The sequence below is a fragment of the Armigeres subalbatus genome, chromosome 2 (genome assembly GCF_024139115.2).
Source record: "Armigeres subalbatus isolate Guangzhou_Male chromosome 2, GZ_Asu_2, whole genome shotgun sequence".
Lineage (NCBI taxonomy): Eukaryota > Metazoa > Arthropoda > Insecta > Diptera > Culicidae > Armigeres > Armigeres subalbatus.
The window spans coordinates 428,556,732-428,581,551 of NC_085140.1; the positions used below are offsets into that span (position 1 = coordinate 428,556,732).

Below are 24,820 nucleotides of genomic sequence, written 5' to 3' on the forward strand. Positions count from 1 at the left end.
TGGCTGGAATATTATAAAATTGCACGCAATTTTGATGCTCATTATACAATTGATCATTAAAAAGTGGAGATTTGGCAATTCTATACAAAATTCCGTACACTATGTCTGGTAATACGATCGAATCTAGCTGTGTACCGGCTGGGTCGTTTAATACATATTTTATTGAATAAATGCCGGGTGGCTCACTTGCCCCTATGGCACACTTGCCCCAAACTCCGCTAGTGATTTATCATCTGCTAAATTTTTGTTCGTTTTTATCACAATGAATGGATGTTTTCCCCTACTAATATTTTGTTACTTATTTAATCCAAATATGCTTTCCACGGACGAATAATAATCTAATTTTTGGAATTCCAGAAAAAACTGAACGGCAATGTCAAGTGTGAAGCGAAATAGGAAAGATTCATTATTCAGTCCAACATCATCGAGCAATTCATGGCTGCACAATAAATCAATCTCAATGGTGTCAAACTAAAACCATCAGAAATATTAAAAATAAAATCCAACAAAGTCCATCAAAACCGGAAGCCATAAAAGACAAACCGAAGTGCCACTTTTCCACTTCGTTTCAATCTGCTGCCCATCCGGGGTTTGCGGCTACACGGCCACGGTGTCAGAACCGGACGACCGACCTGGCGCAGGTATCACGCGGAAGACCCCAAGTCCCGTCCATGGACCGGGCGATGAAGAGTCATCAACAATGATTGATATGACAAAATATTTAAATTTATATTTCACACAGCGCGAAATGCATATTTTACAGAATTTATTCTCCGCATTATGGGTCGGTTGCTGGAAGAGACACACTGCACCACTCAGCGCGGAAAAGTTTGGACGAGTGATGGCGCTAACTGTGGCTGTGTGTGTCTCCTTTCGTGCCTTGTTAGGTTAGGATGGGACCCAGCTGCTCTCCGGTGCTGGCATGTTGCACTAACTCAGTGAAAGCTAAAGAAAGGCAGGAAATGGCATCAACCAGGGTCTCCGGAAATATGGTTCCCTCAGTGGGCCACCAACCAACCAAGTCGCCAGAAAGTGAAACGAAGCTGAGGGAAAGTGTAGCATCGTTAGCGGTTGAGTAAAAGGGGAAAATGGAAAGTTGCATCACCTCACTATCTGCAGTGTGATGACAGCACATTGGAGGGGCGAAGAGGGGCGGTGTGGTCTGCCAATGTGATTCTATATGGCAGGACAACGCGGGAAAATAACTTCTAACTTTTCACATCGCTTGAGTGCTAAATTATTCATCAGTGAAAGTTTAATAACTCATCTGGTATGTTTGCTCAATTTATTATGCGCTAGGTTTTTATTCACTCATCAGTTGTTAGCTTGAAATGATTTTTGTGTTTTCAGAGAGTTTGCAGGCAAGGGATTATTTCGAATGATTCACAGCAAACCGACTGTGAATGATGTTTATTTATTCTCAAGAAAGCTTTTGTAGAATGATATCCCGTACTTTTCGCCTCATTATCTTTCCGTTGGATGTCATTGGAAGTTGTTCGACAAACAAAACACCACCTCGTAAATGCTTAGGTTCACTCAAGTGATTCGCCACCTCTTTCACTACTTCGTCAGCTGTAAGTGTTGAGTTTGGATGTTTGATAACAACAGCCGTTACCAAGTCCGATGTTCCGGTTTTGTTCGGTACTCCCGTCACGCAAACCATTTCTACCCCATCTATTTGCTGTATCACTGCTTCGACCTCTGAAGGAGACACTTGATTGCCCATGTATTTCAGAATGTCTTTCTTTCTATCCACCAAATACAGGTAACCTTCTTCGTCGAAATAGCCGATATCACCAGTGCGGAACCACCCTTCCTTGTCCAATGCTTCTTGAGATGCTTCTTCGTTTTTGTAATAACCCTATGAGAGCAGATGTTTCATCATTAGTTTCAATTCAGAACTCTATGCCAAATGCAGACTTACCAAAAATGGAATTCCAACAGACTTCACCACCAACTCCCCCACCTGGTTCATCTCCAGTGGCTGCTCATCTTCGTCTACTATCCGCGCTTGCATGTTTGTCGCAACCTTCCCCACGGCGTTTGCTTTCCGTTTCAGGAAATCAGCCGCCAGGAATCCGCATTCCGAAGTTCCATAAAAGTTGTAGGACCGCCCTCCGTTTGCTTTGAGTAACTCATCCACTGCATCGCGAATGCTCTCGGAAACACTCGAAGCACCCAATGCCCATACCTTAATGCTGGAGAAGTCCGTCGCCCTCGAGCGTGGATCACTGGTGATTCCCAAGGCGTACGATGCCGGTGTGTAAAAGAACTTGATCGGGTACCGTGCGATCAGCTCGTAGAACAAATCCACCGAAAACGGTCGTCGCGTAATTAGGCGTGTGGAATCGTTCATGATGGACATGTTGAGTACGTAGACCCCGGTACCCCAGTAGAGGGTGCTGAAGTTGAGACAGATGCCTTCGTCGTGATTGCTGCAATGAAATGACTGACTAGAAAGTGGTTCAGGTACAGAAATGAATTGAAGAATACTTACACAACTTTGCAAAACCCTGAGATAGTCTGGGCGTGTGAGTTGCAGACTCCTTTTGGTAGACCAGTGGTTCCTGATGAGCAAGTAATGTTTGCGACCAATTTGTACGAATCTCCCAGATATCGAGGACTGGAATGTAGTGCAACAGAAAAATATTGTTTTTTAAAATATTGTCAAATACGCTCTATATACTGCCGCTAACCGCAAGTCGAGCACATCTGTATATGGCGTCCATATCAATATGTGCTCGACTTGTGGTTAGCGGCAGTATAGGTTACATTCACTACGCTATATGCCAAATAGTAATTATTTGAATTTTAATTCTTTCTATCTGTTTTCACGTTGAGGTTATGGGTTTGAGTCCTACCAAGACACGTGGATTCTTTTTCGCAAATTTAGTATCAATTTGTCTATTTTGGAAAAATGTGTTGTGCATATGCACAACCAAGATATTTAACAAAAGTGTTGAGGATTTTTGGAGAGATATTTGATCCGTCCTTGGTAGCACCGAAGCTACCTCATTATGCACGGATCACATAAACGATTTGCATCGCGATGTAAGGAAGCAATTAGTACAGGAGAAAAATGCGCTAAGGCGAACAAGGCTACAAGCTGCACACGGGTGCGGAACAGACGAAACTCGATTCTTCGGTGGAAACAGCGTCATAGTTCGAGAGATAAAAAGCTCTCATGTTTTTAACATCATTCATAAAAGAGAATAAGAACATTAGGTACCAATCAGTGGATTAAAAGTATAAGCTGTGCAAGGGCTACCCATCGAGCCGGGTAAAGCGCTTATACAGCTAAACATCGCCTTGTTCAGCTTAATTTGGCTTGAATTGATTGTTGGGTATATACACGTGAACAGATTTTGATCAGTTTAGGTGTCTCCCCTATGAAATAATACTAGAAACATATAGAATGACTATAATTGACTTTCATTGGCAGCTAATTGACTATAATTGGCAAAAACCTGATGGCTGGATCCGGTGGAAACCTTCATTGATTCGACCTCTTAAAGGTCGATTACTTGGTACTATATAAGCATAAGTTTCCGAAATTCCGAACACAATGAAGGTTTATATGGATTCCTACGGAAGTTCCTTCAGGAATTCCTGCGGAGTTTCTTCAGGAATTCCTCCGGAAGTTTCTTCAGGAATTCCTCCGGAAGTTCCTCCAGGAATTCTTCCGGCAGTTTCTCCAGGAATACCTCTGGCAGTTCCCTCAGAACTTCCTCCGAAAGCCACTTTAGGAATTTCTCCGCAAGTTCCTCCAGGAATTCCTCCAGAAATTCCTCCGCAAGTTCCTTCACAAGTTCCTCCAAAAAATTCCTCCGAAAGTTCCTCAATGAATTCAATTTTCAAATTTTCACGTCAACTTTCCCAAACTTATCGCCATTATTAAGAAAATTGCTTTGAATCTCCTTTCGACATTTTCCCTGGAGTTCCTTTAGAAATTCCCCAGAGAAATCTTCATAAATTACCGTCATCGGGGGTGAGAATGGGGTGAGAATTTCGAAATAAATTCGTCTGAAAATTCATTTGTCGATTTCTCCAAAAATATCCACTGCTGTGCTGGAAATTTCTTCAAAAACTTCTTCTGAATTCCTCAAAGATTGGCCGTCGTAATCCCTCTGAAAATTATTTAAGAAATTCTGGAAAGAAATTGAAGATTCTACTGAAAGTCTTCTACAAATTTCTCTCTCTCCCCTGAATTTCTCTAGAAGATCATCCGAAAATCCTTCAGTATTTTCTTCAAGCTATTCTACAGAAAATTCCAAAAGGAACTGCTCAGGGAAATTCTTTCGATAAGACAATTTTTTCAGGAAAAAGGATTTTCCGGAGTATCGGGAGCATCGGAAGAAATTCCTAAATCATTCACTGGACGATTTTCTTAAATAATTCCTGTAGAAGTTCTCGAAGATATTCCTGGTTTGAATCCTTGGAGTTTTCCAAACTTTGAACAACATCTTCGTGAGAAAACGAAGATCTACGTAGGGGTAGCGGCAGAGAACCTGGCCGGATCTCTTGATAAACCGCTGAAGGAAATTCTCTATTGTATTGCATGCAATTTATATGTGAAGGTGATGAAACAAATAACCAAACTCTTTAGCTTGAATGATCCCGTTCTTAAGAAAGCTTCACTCATCGATCCAAAGAATTTGGAGAACATTACCAGTCTCAGTTAGATCCTGAAGGAGTTTCCAACCTTTTTCAATAGTGGACCCGAGGTAAAGTTGAAGAACGAGTTTCGGGAGCTCAGGGCCGCAATTCTCAGTAAAAGAATCAGATCGAAGAGCAGGACGATACGATGACAAGCTGGGCAAAATCGCTGGGCTGTAAACGGCAAGAAGGAAAGCTGTCATTTTCATTATTAAGAAAATTCATCCAAACTTTTCATCTCATCTCTCATTTGTCAGCAACTGTCGTAAGGATGTTTTCGGATCTAGGTCATTTGCCATGACGGTAATTTGTCATAACGGAAATTTGGCATAATTTAGAACTTTTAAGCAGAAAGGGTTATTCGATATTTTTTTTAATAGATGAAGTAGAACGAGGATATGTTCTGATAAATTTAAACTGATGGTAGACATTTCACGAAAGAACGGACAAATGAAACAGCTGAATTACTTCTGAGGAAAGGATACCATTCAAACGACTACTTCCAAAAAAGAAATCTTATTCCTCGTTGATAGATGCCAGGCAAACACCTACTTTCAAAAAAGCAATCACATCCATCATTGCCTTATTCCGGGCCAATTCCTATTTTGAAAGAATGGATCAAATTCACCAGTGCACAATAGAAAAAATCTCCGCTCGACTTCAAGTACGAGTCAAGTACGAGATACTGAAGACGAGCTTACTGCTGAGGTCGAAATACGTATCTGTCAAAGGTACAATAAAGTAGTGGAATTAAATGGAATTGTACAAACTCGTCTTCTTCTTCTTCTTCTTTTTCTTCTTATTGGCATTACATCCCCACACTGGGATAGAGCCGCCTCGCAGCTTAGTGTTCATTAAGCACTTCGACAGTTATTAACTGCGAGGTTTCTAAGTCAACTTACCATTTTTGCATTCGTATATCATGAGGCTAACACGATGATACTTTTATGCCCAGGGAAGTCGAGACAATTTCCAATCCGAAAATTGCATATACCGGCACCGGGAATCGAACCCAGCCACCTTCAGCATGGTCTTGCTTTGTAGCCGCGTGTCTTACCGCACGGCTAAGGAGGGCCCCAATCATGACAAGTGAACATTTTAGCTTCTTTAGTCGTGCAGTGGACAAATATAACTCCACTGGAAAATTCTAGATCAGACTAGTCATGTGAGGTTATAAGCAGGGTTCATAATGCTCACTCAATCTCAGGAGCACATGATTTTCCCTCACGAAAGTTTTCGGGGAGAAATCGCTTTTCGGGAAAGAAAAACAGCCTGGAGAGTGATAACAATTTTTCGCTCACTTCGATTGCCGCTAAACGTTGGTTTGCTCTTTTTCTTTCATATTCGAGTCTTTTCGTGGCATCATCAATGCAAATGGTAGTAGCTTATGTGGAACAAATAGCTTAACGCTTTCATACAGATAGCGTGATGGTGTGGCTAAAGTAAGCGCATCCCCACAGCTATTATTGTTACTATTCTGGGTTCGAATCCCGGCGCGGCCATACAATTTTGTAATTGTTCTGCGATAATTCTCGCGAAAAGTGAGTGAGAGGTGAAAGTAATGAAACGAAAAAGGATTTTCATCTAATAGGTAAGATTTTCGTTTATCTTCCAATGCCAATTCTAGAGAAAAGATTGATGGGTGAAAGATGATCCTCAACATAAACAACGAAATAAGATTTTCCCTTGGCCCGAAAAACGCTTGCTTTGGTCTCATTGAAACGAAAAGTCGAAACCCTGGTTATAAGTAAGCAATTTGAGGAATATGCATGGGGAGCATGGGGAAAAATCAGCAATATCTCAATTTCCAACATCGTGCAGTAGACAGAACTCACATAACACGATTTTTGGCATAATTTGAGGTCGAACCACAGAGAACAGACGTTCATCTTCGTTCGTGTGCTTTTGTAAAAGTTTGTACACGCTAAAAATGAACTACTCAAAATTGAGTCGAATCCGACTCATTTTCATTAAAAACGGGACAACTCAAAATTTGAGTAAAAGATACTACTTCAATAAAATGATGATTGCACTTAAACTAGGAGTCTGTTTGTCGTAAAATGCACTTAGATAGATAGATAAACTTGATTCGCATCTGTCGTATTAAAAATTGATGGAAGGCCAAGCTTAACTTTCGCGAAATCATCATTTTATTGAAGTAGTATCTTTTACTCAAATTTTGAGTTGTCCCGTTTTTAATGAAAATTAGTCGGATTCGACTCAATTTTGAGTAGTTTATTTTTAGCGTGTACTGGTCATTTTGAAGTATGTCGTTATGCCCCCGTTACGCGGTGCTAGTGTGCTAATAAATATGGTAGAAATTTGCCATGTTTTACTTTTTAGCGCTAGTGTTCATTTCGAATTGCTCCTAGGTTCACTCTTAGGTGGCAGCACTACATTGTTTATGTAGTGTATGCCAACGCCATCACTTAGTGATATTGAGTTTTTATGTCGGGCAGCCTGCGTTGGCGGCGCTGAGGTTCGAATCTTTACACACGTTTATAACGAAATTTTGTTCGTGCATCCATGTCTGTTCTCTGTGGTCGAACGTCTATTCTGTAAGAAGGGATCACTCCACCATTTCCTTAAACCGGACAAGCACATACTTTTAAAGAAAGCGATCACATTCACGATTGCTTTAAGCCGAGCAAGCGTTTAACATTGGAACCAAGTTGTTTACATCGTCTTTGGTACAGATATGTTTCGTTTTTATCACGTTCCGATTTTGTCACGCTCCGATTTTTTCACGCTCTGACTGTTGTTGACGAAACAACGTTTTTTCAACAAGAAAATTCAATCATTTTTTTAGAGATTTGGCTTTTAAATTTAAATAACTTCGGCTAGTACCTGGCCAAATGTTGTATTTATAGTATTTCAAACACTAGCGGTAATAAAGCTAACAATGTCTCTTCCCCATGGAAACTCGATGTAGCTGAGAGTTTGAAAATCCACCGACAGGTACAAACAGCGCTGATGAATAAGGATCAGGGAAATGGCAGCTCTTGGCTCTTCAAGTTTCTACCTAAGCAATAAAGTAATTAACTGTATAGGTAAATAAAGTAGGCAAATTAGATTAGGTACCTAGCGTAGTATAAATAGTGTAAGTTGCGATTGTTTTCTTCAAGTCGAGTCAAGTACGAGACACTGAAGACGACCACACAGTTGCGAAATACGTATCTGCAAAGATAACGAAAATTAACTAGTGGAATTAAATGGAGAGTACTTAATTCGTCTTAGACGGTTGAAATAAGACAAGGTTTCTCTTCACCGACTCCCCCTCATCGAAATAAAAGAGATAAGATGTGGGTTTGTTTGCACTTGATCATGAGATGCTCTTAGACTCGATATCAAATCGTTGAAACAAATGATGCCATAATAAAATATTTTCACGATTACTTTGACATTACTATTACTTTCGAAAAATTTCCAAGAACACATCTCAATACCGTATTACATTTCTTCAAAACGTCATTGATCTCAAATCATTTCAATACCAAATTTTCAAAACGACTTTGACCTATCCAATGATCCAACTTATCCATTTAGCTTATATGACATTAATCATCACTTGTACTAGCCAGGTCATTATGGTTGGCTAAAATATTCTGGAAGTCGTATTGTTTTATGCAATTATCCAAGTCCGTTTTACGCCTCAACAAGAAAGTCCGCAGCTAAATTGCTCGACACAAACACCTCCTTAGTTATTGTGCATCTAGTAGATATCATTTTGAAGGACCTTGAACATCTTCTTTTTTTGCTATAGCCGGCTTTTCAACTTAGTATTCTTTTAGCATTTCCTTTGTTATTAATTAAAAGCTTTTCTATGCCCGCAATTGCATGAGTGAGTATATATCTTGTGACGCAATTACAAAGGGAACGCTGTGCCGAAAATATCCTAGACCGGACCGGATCTAACTCATTATTTCCGGATTGACAATCCTACGCCTATGCTCACAATGCTAACTGGCGACCGGCGACCCCTTGGACATCTTATGCTTAGGGGAATTAGGATCCTATGATTTTTGAACTGGATTTGGTACACACAGACGATGAGGGCATTATAAAAGTCATGATTGATCTAGCAGAAAACGTTTTGCAGTACCGTGAATACCTCGTATTCCAGAAAATTGGGTTTCCATTATTCCTATTGGATATATTAAGTATATGTCAAAGACATTGCAAAAACTTTGATTGATTGACCTGGTAGATACTTTGCGCTGAACTCGAGAATCCGAATCCCAAAGTGCCCGAATCCCAAGGTGTCAGGCGACCCGTGCCGAAGGGATGAATGACCTGGAGCGTGAAACAATTAGCCAGGTCGTTAACGGAGCATGTGGAGGTTCCACAGAGTGAGGGCTGCTTCGGCGGCAAGCGAATGGCAGTGGGTGGTACCCACACACCCCCAAGTGGTGCACATGTGGTGCAAGCGAATGGGAGTTGACAAGTGGTGCCACCCTGTTGCAGGACGGGGTGAGCACCATACTGAGTGAGGACTGTCTAGTGTCTATGTTGTGAGATGGGCATGGGGTACACCCTGCAGGGTACCTATTGTTCCTCTTGCAGTCATTCAAGCGGCATAGGCAGGTGAGTGTTGGGGCACATGTGGTGGCAGTGTATCTTGTGCAAATGTGTTGCATGGGGAGTGTCGAAGAGTTGAGGCGCATACGTGCACTTGTGTACGTCATGGAGGGCGCGCAATGCCCAATAGTCATCCCCCGAAGTATTGCTTAATTGCGGGCCGGGGGAATGACTGGAGAGGAACGAGTTGGTTTTAGTGGGTCGGGAGTGGTGATCCCATCCCCACACTACCTGGGTTCGCCTCACCAGGTGTCTGGTTGCAGATATCCATTACCTTCGTTAAAAAAAAATGTTGGGTACATATCGATGTTGAGGACATTGGAAAAAGCCTTGGTTGTCCGGTAGATACTTTTGGTTGAACTTGGGAACATTTTTGAATACCTAAAACATCATTGAGCAAATTGGATTTAATGATGCTCATGTACCTATTGAACTGGATTGGGTATATGGCGATGATAACAACTTGGCATAAACCCTCGTTGATTTAGTAGATACCGTGGGCATCTGGTATTCCAAAAAACTGATCACTGTCTTAACGACCACAATAACTAAACTTGATTGAGTGTTGAGATTTATTAAACAATGTGGTATAGGATCCGAATATTTCAGATTCATCTACAAGCTGTCAGAAGCAAAATCTTCCCAAGGTTTTGAATATCTAGGTCTTCAGGGTATATAGACGAGAACCTTCCAAACAATATGTTTCAAAACTCGATGTTTATCTTCCTTCATATCCACTATAATGCAATGTAATCCATGTAAGTAGCGAAAGGTTCAAACACAAAAGATTTCACTTGAATAAATATGACTGTTATATAAAAAAATCTTTGCAGACCTTGAGAATAATGTATAAGTCTTTAGCTATTCTTCTTCTTCTTCTTATTGGCATTACATCCCAACACTGGGACAGAGCCGCCTCGCAGCTTAGTGTTCATTAAGCACTTCCACAGTTATTAACTGCGAGGTTTCTAAGCCAGGTTACCATTTTTGCATTCGTATATCATGAGGCTAGCACGATGATACTTTTATGCCCAGGGAAGTCGAGACAATTTCCAATCCGAAAATTGCCTAGACCGGCACCGGGAATCGAACCCAGCCACCCTCAGCATGGTCTTGCTTTGTAGCCGCGCGTCTTACCGCACGGCTAAGGAGGGTCCACCTTTAGCTATTAGATATAAACTAATTTTATGCCAACAAACTTGAACGCAGGCATTTACGTTTATTACTAAACAGCTAAATATCTAGAAAATGTAATAAAATTCTAGATTTCCATGATATACGGAATCTGCAATAAATGAGATATTAGAGAATACCCCAAATCTGGAGCATTCTTAAATCTGCAAAAATCTAAAAATCTACTAAATCAACCAAACTTCTGAAACATCACCATCTCCATTTCACTGTTTTTGAACAATGGTTGTTCAAACTGAATACTTTCAAAAGACAACGGAAAACGAATAATACTCAGTAGACCAGTAAGGCATATTTCGCTTATCGAACAGTTTTCACAACTAGAGCACAGATCGAACAATCGCCTCATAATACATTACATATTAATTACACATCTTAGTCAACTTAAATAATTATGAGATGTACAAATTATGTTTACGTCACTGAACAATATTATTTAAATCCAGAGATATGCAATACGTTTTTTACTTGAACGCTTTCAACAAAACATTGAAGAAATTTTTATGTCTAAATGCATTTCCGTTGAAGATACAGAATTGTATTACGTGGTGAGATTTAGTGAAGGAATTTATATGTATAAAATTTTGAATATAGTTTGAATGGCTTCATTCAGCAGCACAGCCGAATTTTCCTATGATAGGAAAATTTTAAATAATAAAAATTCATTTCGAAATTCCGTTTAATTTCGTTAAAAATTAAACGATATGAAACGAAATCAGTATATAAGATTTCACCATACTCAAATTCCGCGGAATTACAACGCCATCAATGCTGCGACCGTAACCGACGCGTCGCTATCGTTCTGTCGTTCTGTCACCGTGGATCCTTGCTTGAGCGCGAAACACGGGTCTTTTTATATCCAGAGAAAATGGAACGGTGGGTCAAAAGACCCATGCTTACATCATTCTGATGTCCGTGTTGAAAATGCATGAACGGGATTGGGTAGATGTGATATTTTTACTGAGTAAGACAACAATAGAAATTTTCAATAGTTTATCGTAAATAATCAAAAACTTTCAATGAAATTGACAAATTGCTGCATGGTTTTTCGAGTCGATTGAATCTCCTAAATCCATCGGCAGATGAAGGCTCTATCAACGTTCAAAATCTTACATGACTTCGTGACGGTCCCCAATCATGGATTCTGATTTGACACCCAGTACCTTTGGGTAAGACGTTGTCCAACGTCAAAAAATAAAATAAAATTCTCTATAGGGGAAGTGGGGGTAGCACGCCCATAGGGGTTAAACGCGCCACCCCTGAATAAGGTATAGCAATGAAAAATATTGCCATTGGATACATATATTTCATAATTTTTCTCTAGTTATACATGAAAAACTCGAAAAAACGATTTTTGCGTGTTTTGATGCAATTCTAGCTCGGTAGAATTTAGTCTTTCTGTCGCTGTTATACATTGATAAATTAATAATTGAGCCATGAGCCATGCTGCTTACTCGTGTTCTTTATGTTCCACACGAAATCGTCGTCAAAAATGGTTTTAAAACGATTTTATGGGCCTTCAAACTTCTGAGGTCGGTGTGGGGCATTACGCCCATGCTCATTTCGTATGACCGAAACAGCTGAAACATTCGGTTAATTGCCTTAATGTAGGCAATTAAAATGAAAATCAGTACGATAAGCACATGCGCGTTCTCACCCCGCATGGTTTCAAAATCATTTTTTTTCGGGTGCTTTTTAAAAATCAAATTTCTGTGCAATAAAATGGACAATTAGATATCTGTTATCGGTAGTCAGTCGCAGATATGCTGTTCTTCAGTATGCGCTGATGAAAACTGGCTGAAATGGTGGTTTTCATTGATAAAAATGGCATTTTCCTTAACGTGGGCGTCCTACCCCCAGTTCCCCTATCGACCATTAGTTACATTTTTTTTTTAATATTTAACGTTAGGACTTCATGAATTTCCAAAGACAAATTGCTCGAATGTTTTATGTAATTCCACAGACTGTATCTTAGTATAAAACCCTAATCCTATTCTTAAAAACGGATTTTGACATATTAAAATCGAAAGAACGAAGACATTGATCAAAGGCGTTTGAATCCGTAGAAAGTTCTGACGAGAAGCAGCATAAAACGAAATGTTATTCATCAACTGGGGAGTCCAGGTTTCGGCAAATGGCAAATCGAAGATGAAAATCCGCTGTAAGTTTGTCTGTCTCGAAACAAGCGTCTCTAACGCAATCAGCCTGCAGCGGCTTATGTAATCGGGTAGGTTCACTGGATCCGTCCAGGGTAGTCGGCGAAGGGCAAAGGAAAACAGCGCTGGACTATCTCTCCATACGAATGATCTGCGTTGTGTGGGATGGAGACCACACGCAGACAGTATGCTCCAATATGCAGTGCACCAATAATGAGCAATACAGCGCCTTGATAGCATGTACGTCGTTGAAACTGCTGGTCGTGTGTCGAATAAATCCAAGTGCTGCGCATGCTTTAGCGGTAGTATCGTTTACATTCTTCTTCTTCTTCTTCTTGGCATTACATCCCCCACTGGGACATTGCCGCCTCGCAGCTTCATTGAGGTTGTGCTAAATCAATTGTTATCCAAATAAGCTCAAATTGTTGGAGTACACTCAAACATGAGACATCGATATTTTGAATCACCCTTGTATACATGCTTGTCAGAACGTTGCTTGCTATCGATGATTACTCCCTGGTAGCGAATGCTTTCAGCTTGCTTCAAGCGTTCCGCTCCAATTAAATACATATTCAAAAGATATTCGTGAGTGACAGCAGGAGAATGTAATGGACTTACAACTTGTAATGTTCATTTCCATCCCGTTCTCAATGCACCAGCACTGCACTGCCGTTATCTGGAAAAGTGACGTAACAGCCATTTTACAACATGCATGTTTTTCATTTTTTCTGTTAAAAAGCTCGATGAGTAGTACTCGTTAACACCATTTTTGGAAAATGGCGTATACGTCACTTTTTCAGATTACGGCAGTGCTGCAGCTCCTTGATATCGGCCTGAAGCGCGCAGCAGTCGAAATGAGACTGTCAGTCTTGTTCATGTTCATTCTTCTCGACATATCTCATGATCCTAGGAAAATTTCATAAATTCCAATGCTTTTTACTTCTAGAACGCCAATCTGCTGCCAGCCAGAGATGTCCTACACAGTTGGCAAAAAAGTTGCTCTTTTATTTTTCACAATTTTTTCAAATCAATTCATTCAGTGAGTGCAACCTAATAGATATTGAGTTTTCGAAATGCCACTTAGATCTGTCAAGCCAGAGCCAAGCGGGCCCGCACACAGCAAATACACTGGTATGTAATGTACGCCGTTGTATTTGCTGCGCGCGCGTCCGCGTGTATATGGTGTGCACCATTTTGTCAGATTGAAGTGACATTTCGGAAACTCAAATGTCCATCTATTAGTTGCACTAACTGAATGAAGTTTACTTTATTCTTAAAAATTGTGAAAAATAAAAGAGCAGATTTTTGCCAACTGTGTAGGACATCTCTGCTGCCAGCAACTGAAGACGACATTACCGCCATGTTCTATACACAGAAATTTTGGATCGATATTGTGAAATTGAAAAGCACGATTCTTTCTACTAATAAGGCTTGATTTAGTGCTTTTGACCAAGCGAAATTGCAAATCATATTCATTTTGTCCAAAGTTTAAACATTTATTTCAAGTTAACGCCCTTTTTAAATGTTTGCTGTATTAATGATGTTGATGGTTAACCCGTTTCGGTCTGACCTAGAAATCAAAATTGAAATAACCCGTGTAGGCTCATTTTTCGTCCGATTGCCGTGAAATTTTCAGGGAAGAAGCGTTATCATGTCTTTTTTTTGGTACATGACTTGATTTGACCATGGTGCCAATCCGGCCGGATTTATTAAGGGGGGGTCCTGGGTCAGATGCAGTCAAAAACGGGTCATTTTATTAAAACCATTGATAAATGAACGAAAGTGACTAGAATGCTGATGCAAACGTGGTCAATCATCATTGACCAGCATCAGAAGTTAGTTTTGATACATTTAAATCACCAGGACATGGTTCCGGATGTTCCGGGAACCTGGTTCCCAGGGGTATCCCTGGGGTGGTGGACACTTTTCAAGTGGACACAACCCAGTCTTGCGACATATCAAACTTCATGGTTTTGGAAAAGAATCCTAATAGATGAGTTTTTGGGAGGTTTTGGACACATTGGCCTCATCCGGAAGTATTCCCGGGATCCTGGTCCCCTCAAGGAAGTGGACAAATTTTGATTAGCACCGAAACCCATCTTGTGACATATCAAACTCCATGATTTTGAAATACAAGCTCAATAGATGAGTTTTTGAGAGGTTTTGGACACATTGGCCACGTCCGTAAGTGTTCCCGATAGCCTGGTTCCATCAGGGAAGCGGATAAATTTCGAATAGCACCGAAACCCATCTTGCGACACACCAAACTCCATGATTTTGAAAGACAAGCTCAATAGATGTTTTTTTAGAGATTTTGGACACATTGGCCACGTTCGGAAGTGTTCCCGGGAGCCTGGTTCCCTCAGGGAAGCGGACAAATTGCGATTAGCACCGAAACCCATCTTGCGACATATCAAACTCCATGATTTTGAAAGACAAATTGAACACATGAATTTTTTTTTTTTTGAGATTTTGGACACATTGGCAACGACCGGAAGTTTTCTTGGGAACCTGGTTCAAGGGAGGGAGGGAGGAATCAAGGAAGTAAACAAATTAAGATTAGTACCGAAACTCATCTTGTGACGTAACAAACTCCATGATTTTGAAAGTCAAGCAAAATAATGAAGTTTGATATTTCGCAAGATGGGTTTTGGAGCCAATCAAAATTTGACCGCTTCGCTGAGAGAACCAGGCTCCCGGGAACACTCCCGGACGTAGCCAGTGCACAATGGGGAAATCCGATTTCAAAGGTGGAAAAAATTGATAACTTTCTTCACGAACAACTTACAGAAGAGATCAAGAGCTTATTCGAAAGGGAATTTTGCAAAGAATTCAGTGAGTGCTGTTTCATGGACGTGGAACGCTTCGGTATGTAGTTATTGAGCTCGTTTTGCCCTAATGCCCCATATATCGCGAGTTTCCAAACTATTTGTCATTTTATCTTTAAGACATTGTTCTAAAATTGTGTTTATCTGTTCACTGTGGATCCATAGAAGGGCACTAAATATATTTTGTTGGTAAAAGTTAGTAATTTAAGGGATTTTGGGGTCATATAAGCATCAAAGTGCATTTTACGTGCAATTTTCATGTATTCTGTAAAAAATAGTCATATTTGCAGATAACTGTTGATATTATTGTCCCAAAGTGTTGAACAGATATTGACAAATGTTTGCTGAACGAAAATTAATGAAATAAATCGTTTCACAAATGTTTTATTTGGTTATTTGTTGAGTAAAAAACGATTTTTTAAAACTTTTGAATAGCACCGATGCCAAACATTTCCAAACCATACCCGATAGCACAACTAGACAAGAATAGTCATATGTTATGAGTCTTGATGGGATCATAGATAGGAGGTGATGGGAGATACTCTTTTTTCTTACCTTTTTGCCCAAATTCCCCTATAAAATAATATAGCTCAATGATTTCGAGCAAGGAAATGATGTAGTAATGTTAATTTAGTCGATATTTTCCAATGATATAAGGAAAATAACAAATAATCATATAATTCTCGCTTAACTTTTCAAAAGGTCCTAAGTAACATTTTTTTCATGAATTAATTTGAATAGCACAATTAACACAACAACATGAAAGCTATTGATTGCAGTATTCAAATTAATTCATGAAAAAAATGTTACTTAGGTCCTTTTGAAAAGTTAAGCGAGAATTCATTAACAATATTGAATTATAGGGGATTTAGGGGTCATACAGCTCATTTAATGTAATTTTTTATTCAAAATAGGATAACATTTTTCACAGACGACGCACATAGATGATTAAGGGCTTATTCGAAAGGGAGTTTTCCAAGAAAATCAGTTCCGCCATCGGGGGTGACAATGGGTCTGGGGGGTGAGAATAGGTCATCGCTCTCATCGGCAGCCTGGAGGTCGTAGAGCAAAATCGTTCAAAAAGGTTTCTTATATTTTAGTCTTCTTGCCCTCAGATATATTCAATCCATTCTAGAAGCATTCTAAGTAGTTGAAACAGTGACCCATTCTCACCACCATTTGACCCATTGTCACCCCCGACGACGGTTTGAGATGTTTTTTAGACGTGAGACACTTCTGTTTGTAGTTATTAAGCTCGTTTTGCCCCAATGTCCCATATTTTTCGTGCTTTTATCTTCCAAGTATTATACTAAAGATGTGTTCTCCTCTTCATTATAGATTAATACATAGCACTATCCATATTTTGTTGGAAAAAGTTGGAAATTTAAGGGATTTTGGGGTCAAATAATCATCAAAGTGCATCTATGTGAATTTTTCATGTATTCTGTAAAAAATAATAATACCCAAGAAATCATTTGCATTATATTAGTCAAATGATCATTTAGGGTTAATATACGCTGGTTTAAAAACATGTAAGTATTGAAGTAGCTCTAAATATGGTCAATTTTGGCGAAATCTACAGCATCAATGTTACTCCATCATTTCTTAACCCAGAATCATTGAGCTATACTATTCTATAATATTTTATAAGAATTTGGGTGAAACATCATGAGAAAAGAATATTTCCTATTTACTCCTATCTATTGTCACATCGACTAATATATTTACTCTTATCTAGTTGTGCAAACGGGTATGGTTTGGGAATGATTGGCATCGGCACTTTTCAGAAGCATTTAAAAAATCGTGTTTACCCAATAAATCACAAAACAAAACACTTGCGACACTAACTTCATTAGGTATTGTTTCACAAACATTTATCAATGTCTGTAGAACATTTTGGGAGAATAATATTAATTTTATTATTTTTTACAGAATACATGAAAAGTTCACGTAAAGTGCAATTTAGTACTTATTTGACCCCAAAATCCCTTAAATTTCCAACTTTTACCAATAAAATATGTATAGTGCTATGTATAGACCTATAATGAAGATGAGAACACATTTTTAGTACAATACTTGGAAGATAAAAGCACGAAAAATATGATAAACTGTGATGTATGGGACATTGGGGCAAAACGAGCTTAATAACTACATACAGAAGTGCCTCACGTCTATAAAACATTTCTCACTAAATTTCTTGGAAAACTCCCTTTCGAATAAGCCCTTAATCATCTATGTGCGTCGTCTGTGAAAAATGTTATCCTATTTTGAATAAAAAATTACATTAAATGAGCTGTATGACCCCCTAAATCCCCTATAATTCAATATTTTTTAATGAATTATATGATTATTTGTTATTTTCATTATATCATTGAAAAATATCACTTAAATTAACATTACTACATCATTTCCTTGCTCAGAATCATTGAGCTATATTATTTCATAGGGGAATTTGGGCAAAAAGGTAAGAAAAAAGAGTATCTCCCATCACCTCCTATCTATGATCCCATCAAGACTCATAACATATGACTATTCTTGTCTAGTTGTGCTATCGGGTATGGTTTGGAAATGTTTGGCATCGGTGCTATTCAAAAGTTTTAAAAAATCGTTTTTTACTCAACAAATAACCAAATAAAACATTTGTGAAACGATTTATTTCATTATTTTTCGTTCAGCAAACATTTGTCAATATCTGTTCAACACTTTGGGACAATAATATCAACACTTATCTGCAATTATGACTATTTTTTACAGAATACATGAAAATTGCACATAAAATGCACTTTGATGCTTATTTGACCCCAAAATCCCTTAAATTACTAACTTTTACCAACAAAATATATTTAGTGCCCTTCTATGGATCCACAGTGAACAGATAAACACAATTTTAGAACAATGTCTTAAAGATAAAATGACAAATAGTTTGGAAACTCGCGATATATGGGGCATTAGGGCAAAACGAGCTCAATAACTACATACCGAAGCGTTCCACGTCCATGAAACAGCACTCACTAAATTCTTTGCAAAATTCTCTTTCGAATAAGCTCTTGATCTCTTCTGTAAGTTGTTCGTGAAGAAAGTTATCAATTTTTTCCACCTTTGAAATCGGATTTCCCCATTGTGCAGTGTGTCCAAAATCTCTCAAAATTCATGTACACCCAGGTTTTTTTTTACACGGTTTGGTTTTAGTCGTTTAAGACCTTCAGCATCAATGAAACAATGAGTTAACCCCACGAAAAAATTCACAAAAAATCAAAGAAAATTCAGGGGGTATTTGAAAAGCTGTAAAAATTCAGGTTACCTGAGAAATTAATGAATTCCAACCGTGTAAAAAAAAAACCTGGGTGTATTGTGCTTGTCTTTCAAAATCGTGGAGTTGAACATGCCGCAAAATGGGTTTCGTTGCTAATCGAAATTTGTACGGTCCCCTGAGGGAATCAGGCTCCCGGGAACACTTCCGGATGTGGTCAATGTGTCCGAAACCTTGTGACCTACTCCAAACACAGCTAACGACAGAGTTTAGTCACGCTGCCTTGGAATGGTTATTAGCCCCCCAGACCAAAACGAATGTTGTGGCTACTGCACTTGTATTTCAGTATACTCACAACAGAACAACAATACAATATCATTTTTAAATGATCAGTTGTCGCCAATCATCAACTGATCGTGTGCGCATACTAGTCCGAGCACACTAGATGGCCTAAGAGAGTACATTTCTAACTCTCCATAACCGATTATTGGGCACTCGAAAGGGACGAAAACGACTAACAGGCCGATCTATTGAAATTGACCAGTCCAGATCACTCATTCTCGCGATAGAGTAACCGAAAAGCGTACCTGCTCTCTAGTGGTGGATTTCGTCTTTGATGCTGCGGCAGATAAAAAAGGTACCAACGGAGATAGAGCCACTAGTCTCACGTTAGCAGTGAAAAAGTCGTTACAGACAACCCGTGTTACTATTGTCGATTTTTCTTAAACACGTAGTGTTCACTGTGCTGATTAAGATTGAGATCAAATTACTGATTGTGGGAATTGCCGGCGCAAGCCCAATAGTACAACAGCAAGGTTCGTGAAAAAGGACTATGCACTTTGTATGTTAGTGAAATAATATTAATCATTTGAATAGCATGCAGATATTACTCGCTGGCATAAAATCATCATGTTAATGGAGGAGTGAAGGAGGAGATAATTTGAGATCGGTGAGCCCTCTAACAATAGACAACAAAAGTGAATCTGGACAAAACTGGTAAAATTCCCTTTCGATCCCATATAATAGGCCTATTAGCATTCATGCACGTAATGTGAGATGGCGGGAAGGCGGCGTGTGTTAAGCGCAGCCTGGTCGTCCTGCTGCAAGCTTTGTGGTATGCCCTGCGGACCAAAACCGGTCGTGGCCGGTCCTGTAGTCATCCGGATGACGTCAACGATGCTAGCGCCGTGGGATACACTAGGCACACGGACACACACGCCAACACACTAGGATTAGGAACAACATTCGGATAAGTAGAATCTTAGATTTAAGTGTAAATGGGGTTAAAAGGGAGTTAAATACAATAAATTTGGATCATGATTGCCATTTTTTGTAAAGTTCGGCATTTCTTTTGGCATCTGGGTGTTTCCGGGATTAACTTATTCGTAGAACTTTAATGTGCTAAACCGCGAACCTGATCGAACGGCTGTCGAGGAGAGGCCAATACACCAACGAAAGTCGATTTTGGTTTTATTAAATTTTGTCTCATGTGACCGGGGAACCCGGAATTTGACAACCTCTCAAAAACTCATCTATTGAGCTTGTTTTCCAAAATCATGGAGTTTGATGGGTCGCAAGATGGGTTTCTGTGATAATCAAAACTTGTCCACTTCCTTGAGGGAGCCGGGCTCCCGGGAACACTTTCGGACGTGATCAACGTGTCCAAAACCTGGCAAAAAATCATGTATTGTGCTTGTTTTAAAAAATCAGAGTTTGATATATCGCAAGATGGTTTTTGGTGCTAGGCAAGATTTGTCCACTTTCTTGGGGGAACCAATTTCCCGGAAACACTTCCGGACGTTACCAATGCGTCCAATACCTCTCGAAAACCCATCTATTGAGGTTGTCTTTCAAAACCATGGAGTTTGATGTGTCGCAAGATGGGTTTCGGTGCTTATCGAAATTTGTCCGCTTCCCTGAGGGAACCAGGCTCCCGGGAACACTTCCGAACGTGGCCAATGTGTCCGAAATCTCTCAAAAACTCATCTATTGAGCTTGTCTTTCAAAATCATGGAGTTTGATATGTCGCAAGATGGGATTTGGTACTAGGCAAGATTTCTCCACTTTCTTGAGGGAACCAGGTTCCCGGGAACACTCCTGGATGTGGCCAATGTGTCCAAAACCTCTCAAAAACTCATCTGGTGACCCTGAAACTTGATTATGCATATGTACAACATGTGATAGATTTAGTTCGGAAAAGGTATTGGAGGGTAACCGCCCCTTCGGTGGGGTTTGATCCCACGACCCCAGTTCGCATGACAGGTGCTTTCCCTACTAAGCTACGAAGGACCTCCGTCGTCCACTGCAGCTTAGCGGGTACTGATGAAACCAAATTCCCAGCACCAGGTACCAGCCGATCTCTCGCAATACATTTTCAGAACTAACTCTCTCAAATGTATTTTTGTACACATCATGTCAACCAAGTAGGATGAGTATTTAGTATTGTCCGGCTCCTACACACTTGCTTCATCAGCAACGGCGCTCAATGAAGTAGGGTTGTGTGAGGTTGTGCCAGTTTGGTCGTCAGATCCCAACACGACCACACAAGCGAAGAGAGATCGCCACTCGAGATCAGTACATTCAAAGTTAATTGCCGGATTCAAAGTGTAGGAGCCGGACAATACTAAATACTCATCCTACTTGGTTGACATGATGTGTACAAAAATACATTTGAGAGAGTTAGTTCTGAAAATGTATTGCGAGAGATCGGCTGGTACCTGGTGCTGGGAATTTGGTTTCATCAGTACCCGCTAAGCTGCGGTGGACGACGGAGGTCCTTCGTAGCTTAGTAGGGAAAGCACCTGTCATGCGAACTGGGGTCGTGGGATCAAACCCCACCGAAGGGGCGGTTACCCTCCAATACCTTTTCCGAACTAAATCTATCACATGTTGTACATATGCATAATCAAGTTTCAGACATAGTAATTAATTTCCACTCCGGGTGGCTTAATACCCGGCATATAGGCAATTAACTTTGAATGTACTGATCTCGAGTGGCGATCTCTCTTCGCTTGTGTGGTCGTGTTGGGATCTGACGACCAAACTGGCACAACCTCACACAACCCTACTTCATTGAGCGCCGTTGTTGATGAAGCAAGTGTAGGAGCCGGACAATACTGAATACTCATCCTACTTGGTTGACATGATGTGTACAAAAATACATTTGAGAGAGTTAGTTCTGAAAATGTATTGCGAGAGATCGGCTGGTACCTGGTGCTGGGAATTTGGTTTCATCAGTACCCGCTAAGCTGCGGTGGACGACGGAGGTCCTTCGTAGCTTAGTAGGGAAAGCACCTGTCATGCGAACTGGGGTCGTGGATCAAACCCCACCGAAGGGCGGTTACCTCCAATACCTTTTCCGAACTAAATCTATCACATGTTGTACATATGCATAATCAAGTTTCAGACATAGTAATTAATTTCCACTCCGGGTGGCTTAATACCCGGCATATAGGCAATTAACTTTGAATGTACTCATCTGGTGAGCTTGTCTTTCAAAATCATGGAGTTTGGTGTGTCGCAAGATGGGTTTCGGTGCTAATCGAAATTGGTCCACTTCCTTGAGGGAACCAGGATCCCGGCAACACTTCCGGATGTGACCAATGTGCCCAAAACCTCATCTATTGAGCTTGTCTTTCAAAATCATGGAGATTGATATGTCGCAAGATGGGTTTAGGTGCTAGGCAAGATTTGTCCACTTTCTTGAGGGAACCAGGTTCCTGGGAACACTTCCGGACGTGGCCACTTTGTCCAAAACCTCTCAAAAAACTCATTTATTGAGCTTGTATTTCAAAATCATGGAGTTTGATATGTCACAAGATGGGTTTCGGTGCTAATCGAAATTTGTCCACTTCCTTGAGGGAACCAAGCTCCCGGGAACACTTCCGGATGTGGCCAATGTGTCCAAAACGTCCCAGAAACTCATCTATTAGGATTCTCTTTCAAAACCATGAAGTTTGATATGTCGCAAGACTGGGTTGTGTCCACTTGAAAAGTGTCCCAGGGATACCCCAGGGAATCAGGTTCCCGGAACATCCGGAACCATGTCCTGGTGATTCAAATGTATCAAAACTAACTTCTGATGCTGGTCAATGATGATTGACCACGTTTGCATCAGCATTCTAGTCACTTTCGTTCATTTATCAATGGTTTTAAAAAAATGACCCGTTTTTGACTGCATCTGACCCAGGACCCCCTTTTAATAAATCGGATTGGCACCATGGTCAAATCAAGTCATGTACCAAAAAATAGACATGATGTCGCTTCTTTCCTGAAAATTTCATGGCAATCGGACGAAAAATGAGCCTACACGGGTTATTTCAATTTTGATTTCTAGGTCAGACCGAAACGGGTTAAGCTAGATTTGCATTGGCCAAAAACTTAACGTCTAATAAATATCTCAAAGCTGAGGAGAATTGTTCTGCTCTTTTCCTTTTAGCTGAGTGCATTTTTATTTTCGACATAGTCTCGGAAACCAATAAAAGAGACACTTTTTTTTCTCAATCTCATCCGTACAAAAAGAAAGCTTAGGAAAAACGTTCTGCTATAATGGAGTTCTAGCAAATGGACGTTGCTTTCGTTGCGAACTGTTACCTCAAGATCTGCTGTCGTGAACATTTTCCGTTCAGAAGTGTTTCCGTAGCTATGATTAAAATGGGTTGAGAAAGAAGCATAATCTTCGAAAAAAAATTTTCAAAGTTATCTAAAAAAACACTAATTGGTCCCATATCAAATCACGATCACTTTTCGAAAATCAGTATGTTAGGTTAATTCAGTGGAATAATTTCTACGAAAGGAATTGCTACCAGTTCAACGACATCATTAGTAAAATATCGAAAAATTCTAAAAATATTGAATAAGATTTGACCCAAATATCCCGCGTACGTACGATACAAACAATATGCCCCACACCTTCAACTCACTAGAACATGCGCTCCGTTCCCGTCGGCTTAAACAGCTGATCGACGGCCAGAGTCGGCTCCTGTGCGCCTTCCATCACGTAGATTCTGTAATCGCCCTCTAGCGCCTTGCCGGCGGCGACCTTCACCGTGTCGTAATTTTCAGCGTCGCAAAACAGCAATTTGCTCTGCGTTTGCCGCAGCATGTGTGCTATTTCGTCTGCATCGAAGCTGGGCGCCAGTGCGTTAAATCCGACGCCAATCACTTGCAGTGCTAATACCAGCGGCGCCAAGTTTTCACTATTCACTGCCACTACCGATGCGATATCGCCCACTTGGTAGCCAAGCTTTTGTAGATGCTGTGCCGCCCGAACTACTCGGAGTCGCATTTCGGCGCGGGTCATTTCGCGTCCCGTGTCAGCATCAATCTGGACCACTTTTTCGGATGATCTATCCAACAGGTTCAGCACAATTTGACCAAAGTTGCACTCCGGGTTAAAAATGCACGGCTGCCGCGGACCGCTCCAAACGCGTCGAACGTAATCGTACGAAGCCATCGTGAAGACTGAACTACTAACTGATATCGGACGGTGAAGCACCGCTCGAAGACTGCGACCACTTAAACAAGCAACTCCTCCGACGTCATCTACGCTCGTCAATCTTTCACCGTGTCGTTCGGAACAAGTTTGCGGCCCAACAGTTCAGTTTGATGTGTCTGCGTGAGTAATTTATTTCGTACTCTCACGAGGCGTGTTTGGAATTGGAAATGAAATACAAACGACACCACGGGATGGGCGAAACAAACGGTGCAGGCGCAGCGCATGGGTGAAGACGCGCGCGCAGGCCGCTCCCCGGTAGAGGGTGATGAGATGATGATTGTTTACTTTTGGTGATTGAGCAAAGTGAGGTAACCGTGGAAGAGGGGTTCTCAAATATTTCTTAGCATTCAGCGGAGAGAATGTTTGACGGGATTTTGTAGGATACGAAATAATACGTAGATTTTAGGATTTGAACTTTAATTAAGAACAAAAAGAATAAAGCGAAGGAAGTGAAAAATTAAGAAAGAAGAAAAAAGAACAGAAAAGGAAAGAAGAAATAAAGAAAGAACGTAAAAATAAAAGAAAGCAGAATGTTTTTTTTTTTTGTAAAATTAAGAAAAGAACGAAAACGAAGAAATAAAAATAATATAGATAAAGTAGCTTATCAAAGCAACTCGTATCAAACATATACTTGAAACTTGAATTGACGATTGATAACTGCTGC

The 24,820-nt window shown here is 40.2% G+C and overlaps 1 protein-coding gene and 1 long non-coding RNA gene across 2 annotated transcripts; one reads left to right on the plus strand and one right to left on the minus strand.

Moving 5' to 3' along the window:
• Window positions 1-1,271: 1,271 nt before the first annotated feature.
• LOC134217909 (probable 4-coumarate--CoA ligase 3) lies at window positions 1,272-24,263 on the minus strand. Its single transcript, XM_062696748.1, has 4 exons — window positions 23,582-24,263; window positions 2,498-2,623; window positions 1,925-2,435; window positions 1,272-1,861 (listed from the first exon to the last, which is right to left on the minus strand). The coding sequence occupies exons 1-4, from the start codon at window positions 24,112-24,114 to the stop codon at window positions 1,421-1,423; spliced, it is 1,611 nt and encodes a 536-aa protein (XP_062552732.1). The 5' UTR covers window positions 24,115-24,263; the 3' UTR covers window positions 1,272-1,420.
• LOC134217910 (uncharacterized) lies at window positions 19,337-19,986 on the plus strand. The gene is made up of 3 exons (XR_009981182.1): window positions 19,337-19,474; window positions 19,536-19,608; window positions 19,686-19,986. It is a non-coding gene; the product is annotated as an uncharacterized LOC134217910 (long non-coding RNA).
• Window positions 24,264-24,820: the final 557 nt, after the last annotated feature.

Excerpts from the sequence above, each read along its gene's own strand:
- LOC134217909 (XM_062696748.1), bottom strand. The coding sequence starts at position 24,114 with ATGGCTTCGTACGATTACGTTCGACGCGTTTGGAGCGGTCCGCGGCAG. Across the intron at positions 2,624-23,581 it reads GGAACGGAGCGCATGTTCTA|TCCTCGATATCTGGGAGATT; the intron begins GTGAGTTGAAGG and ends ACTACATTCCAG. Across the intron at positions 1,862-1,924 it reads CTGTTGGAATTCCATTTTTG|GGTTATTACAAAAACGAAGA; the intron begins GTAAGTCTGCAT and ends CTGCTCTCATAG.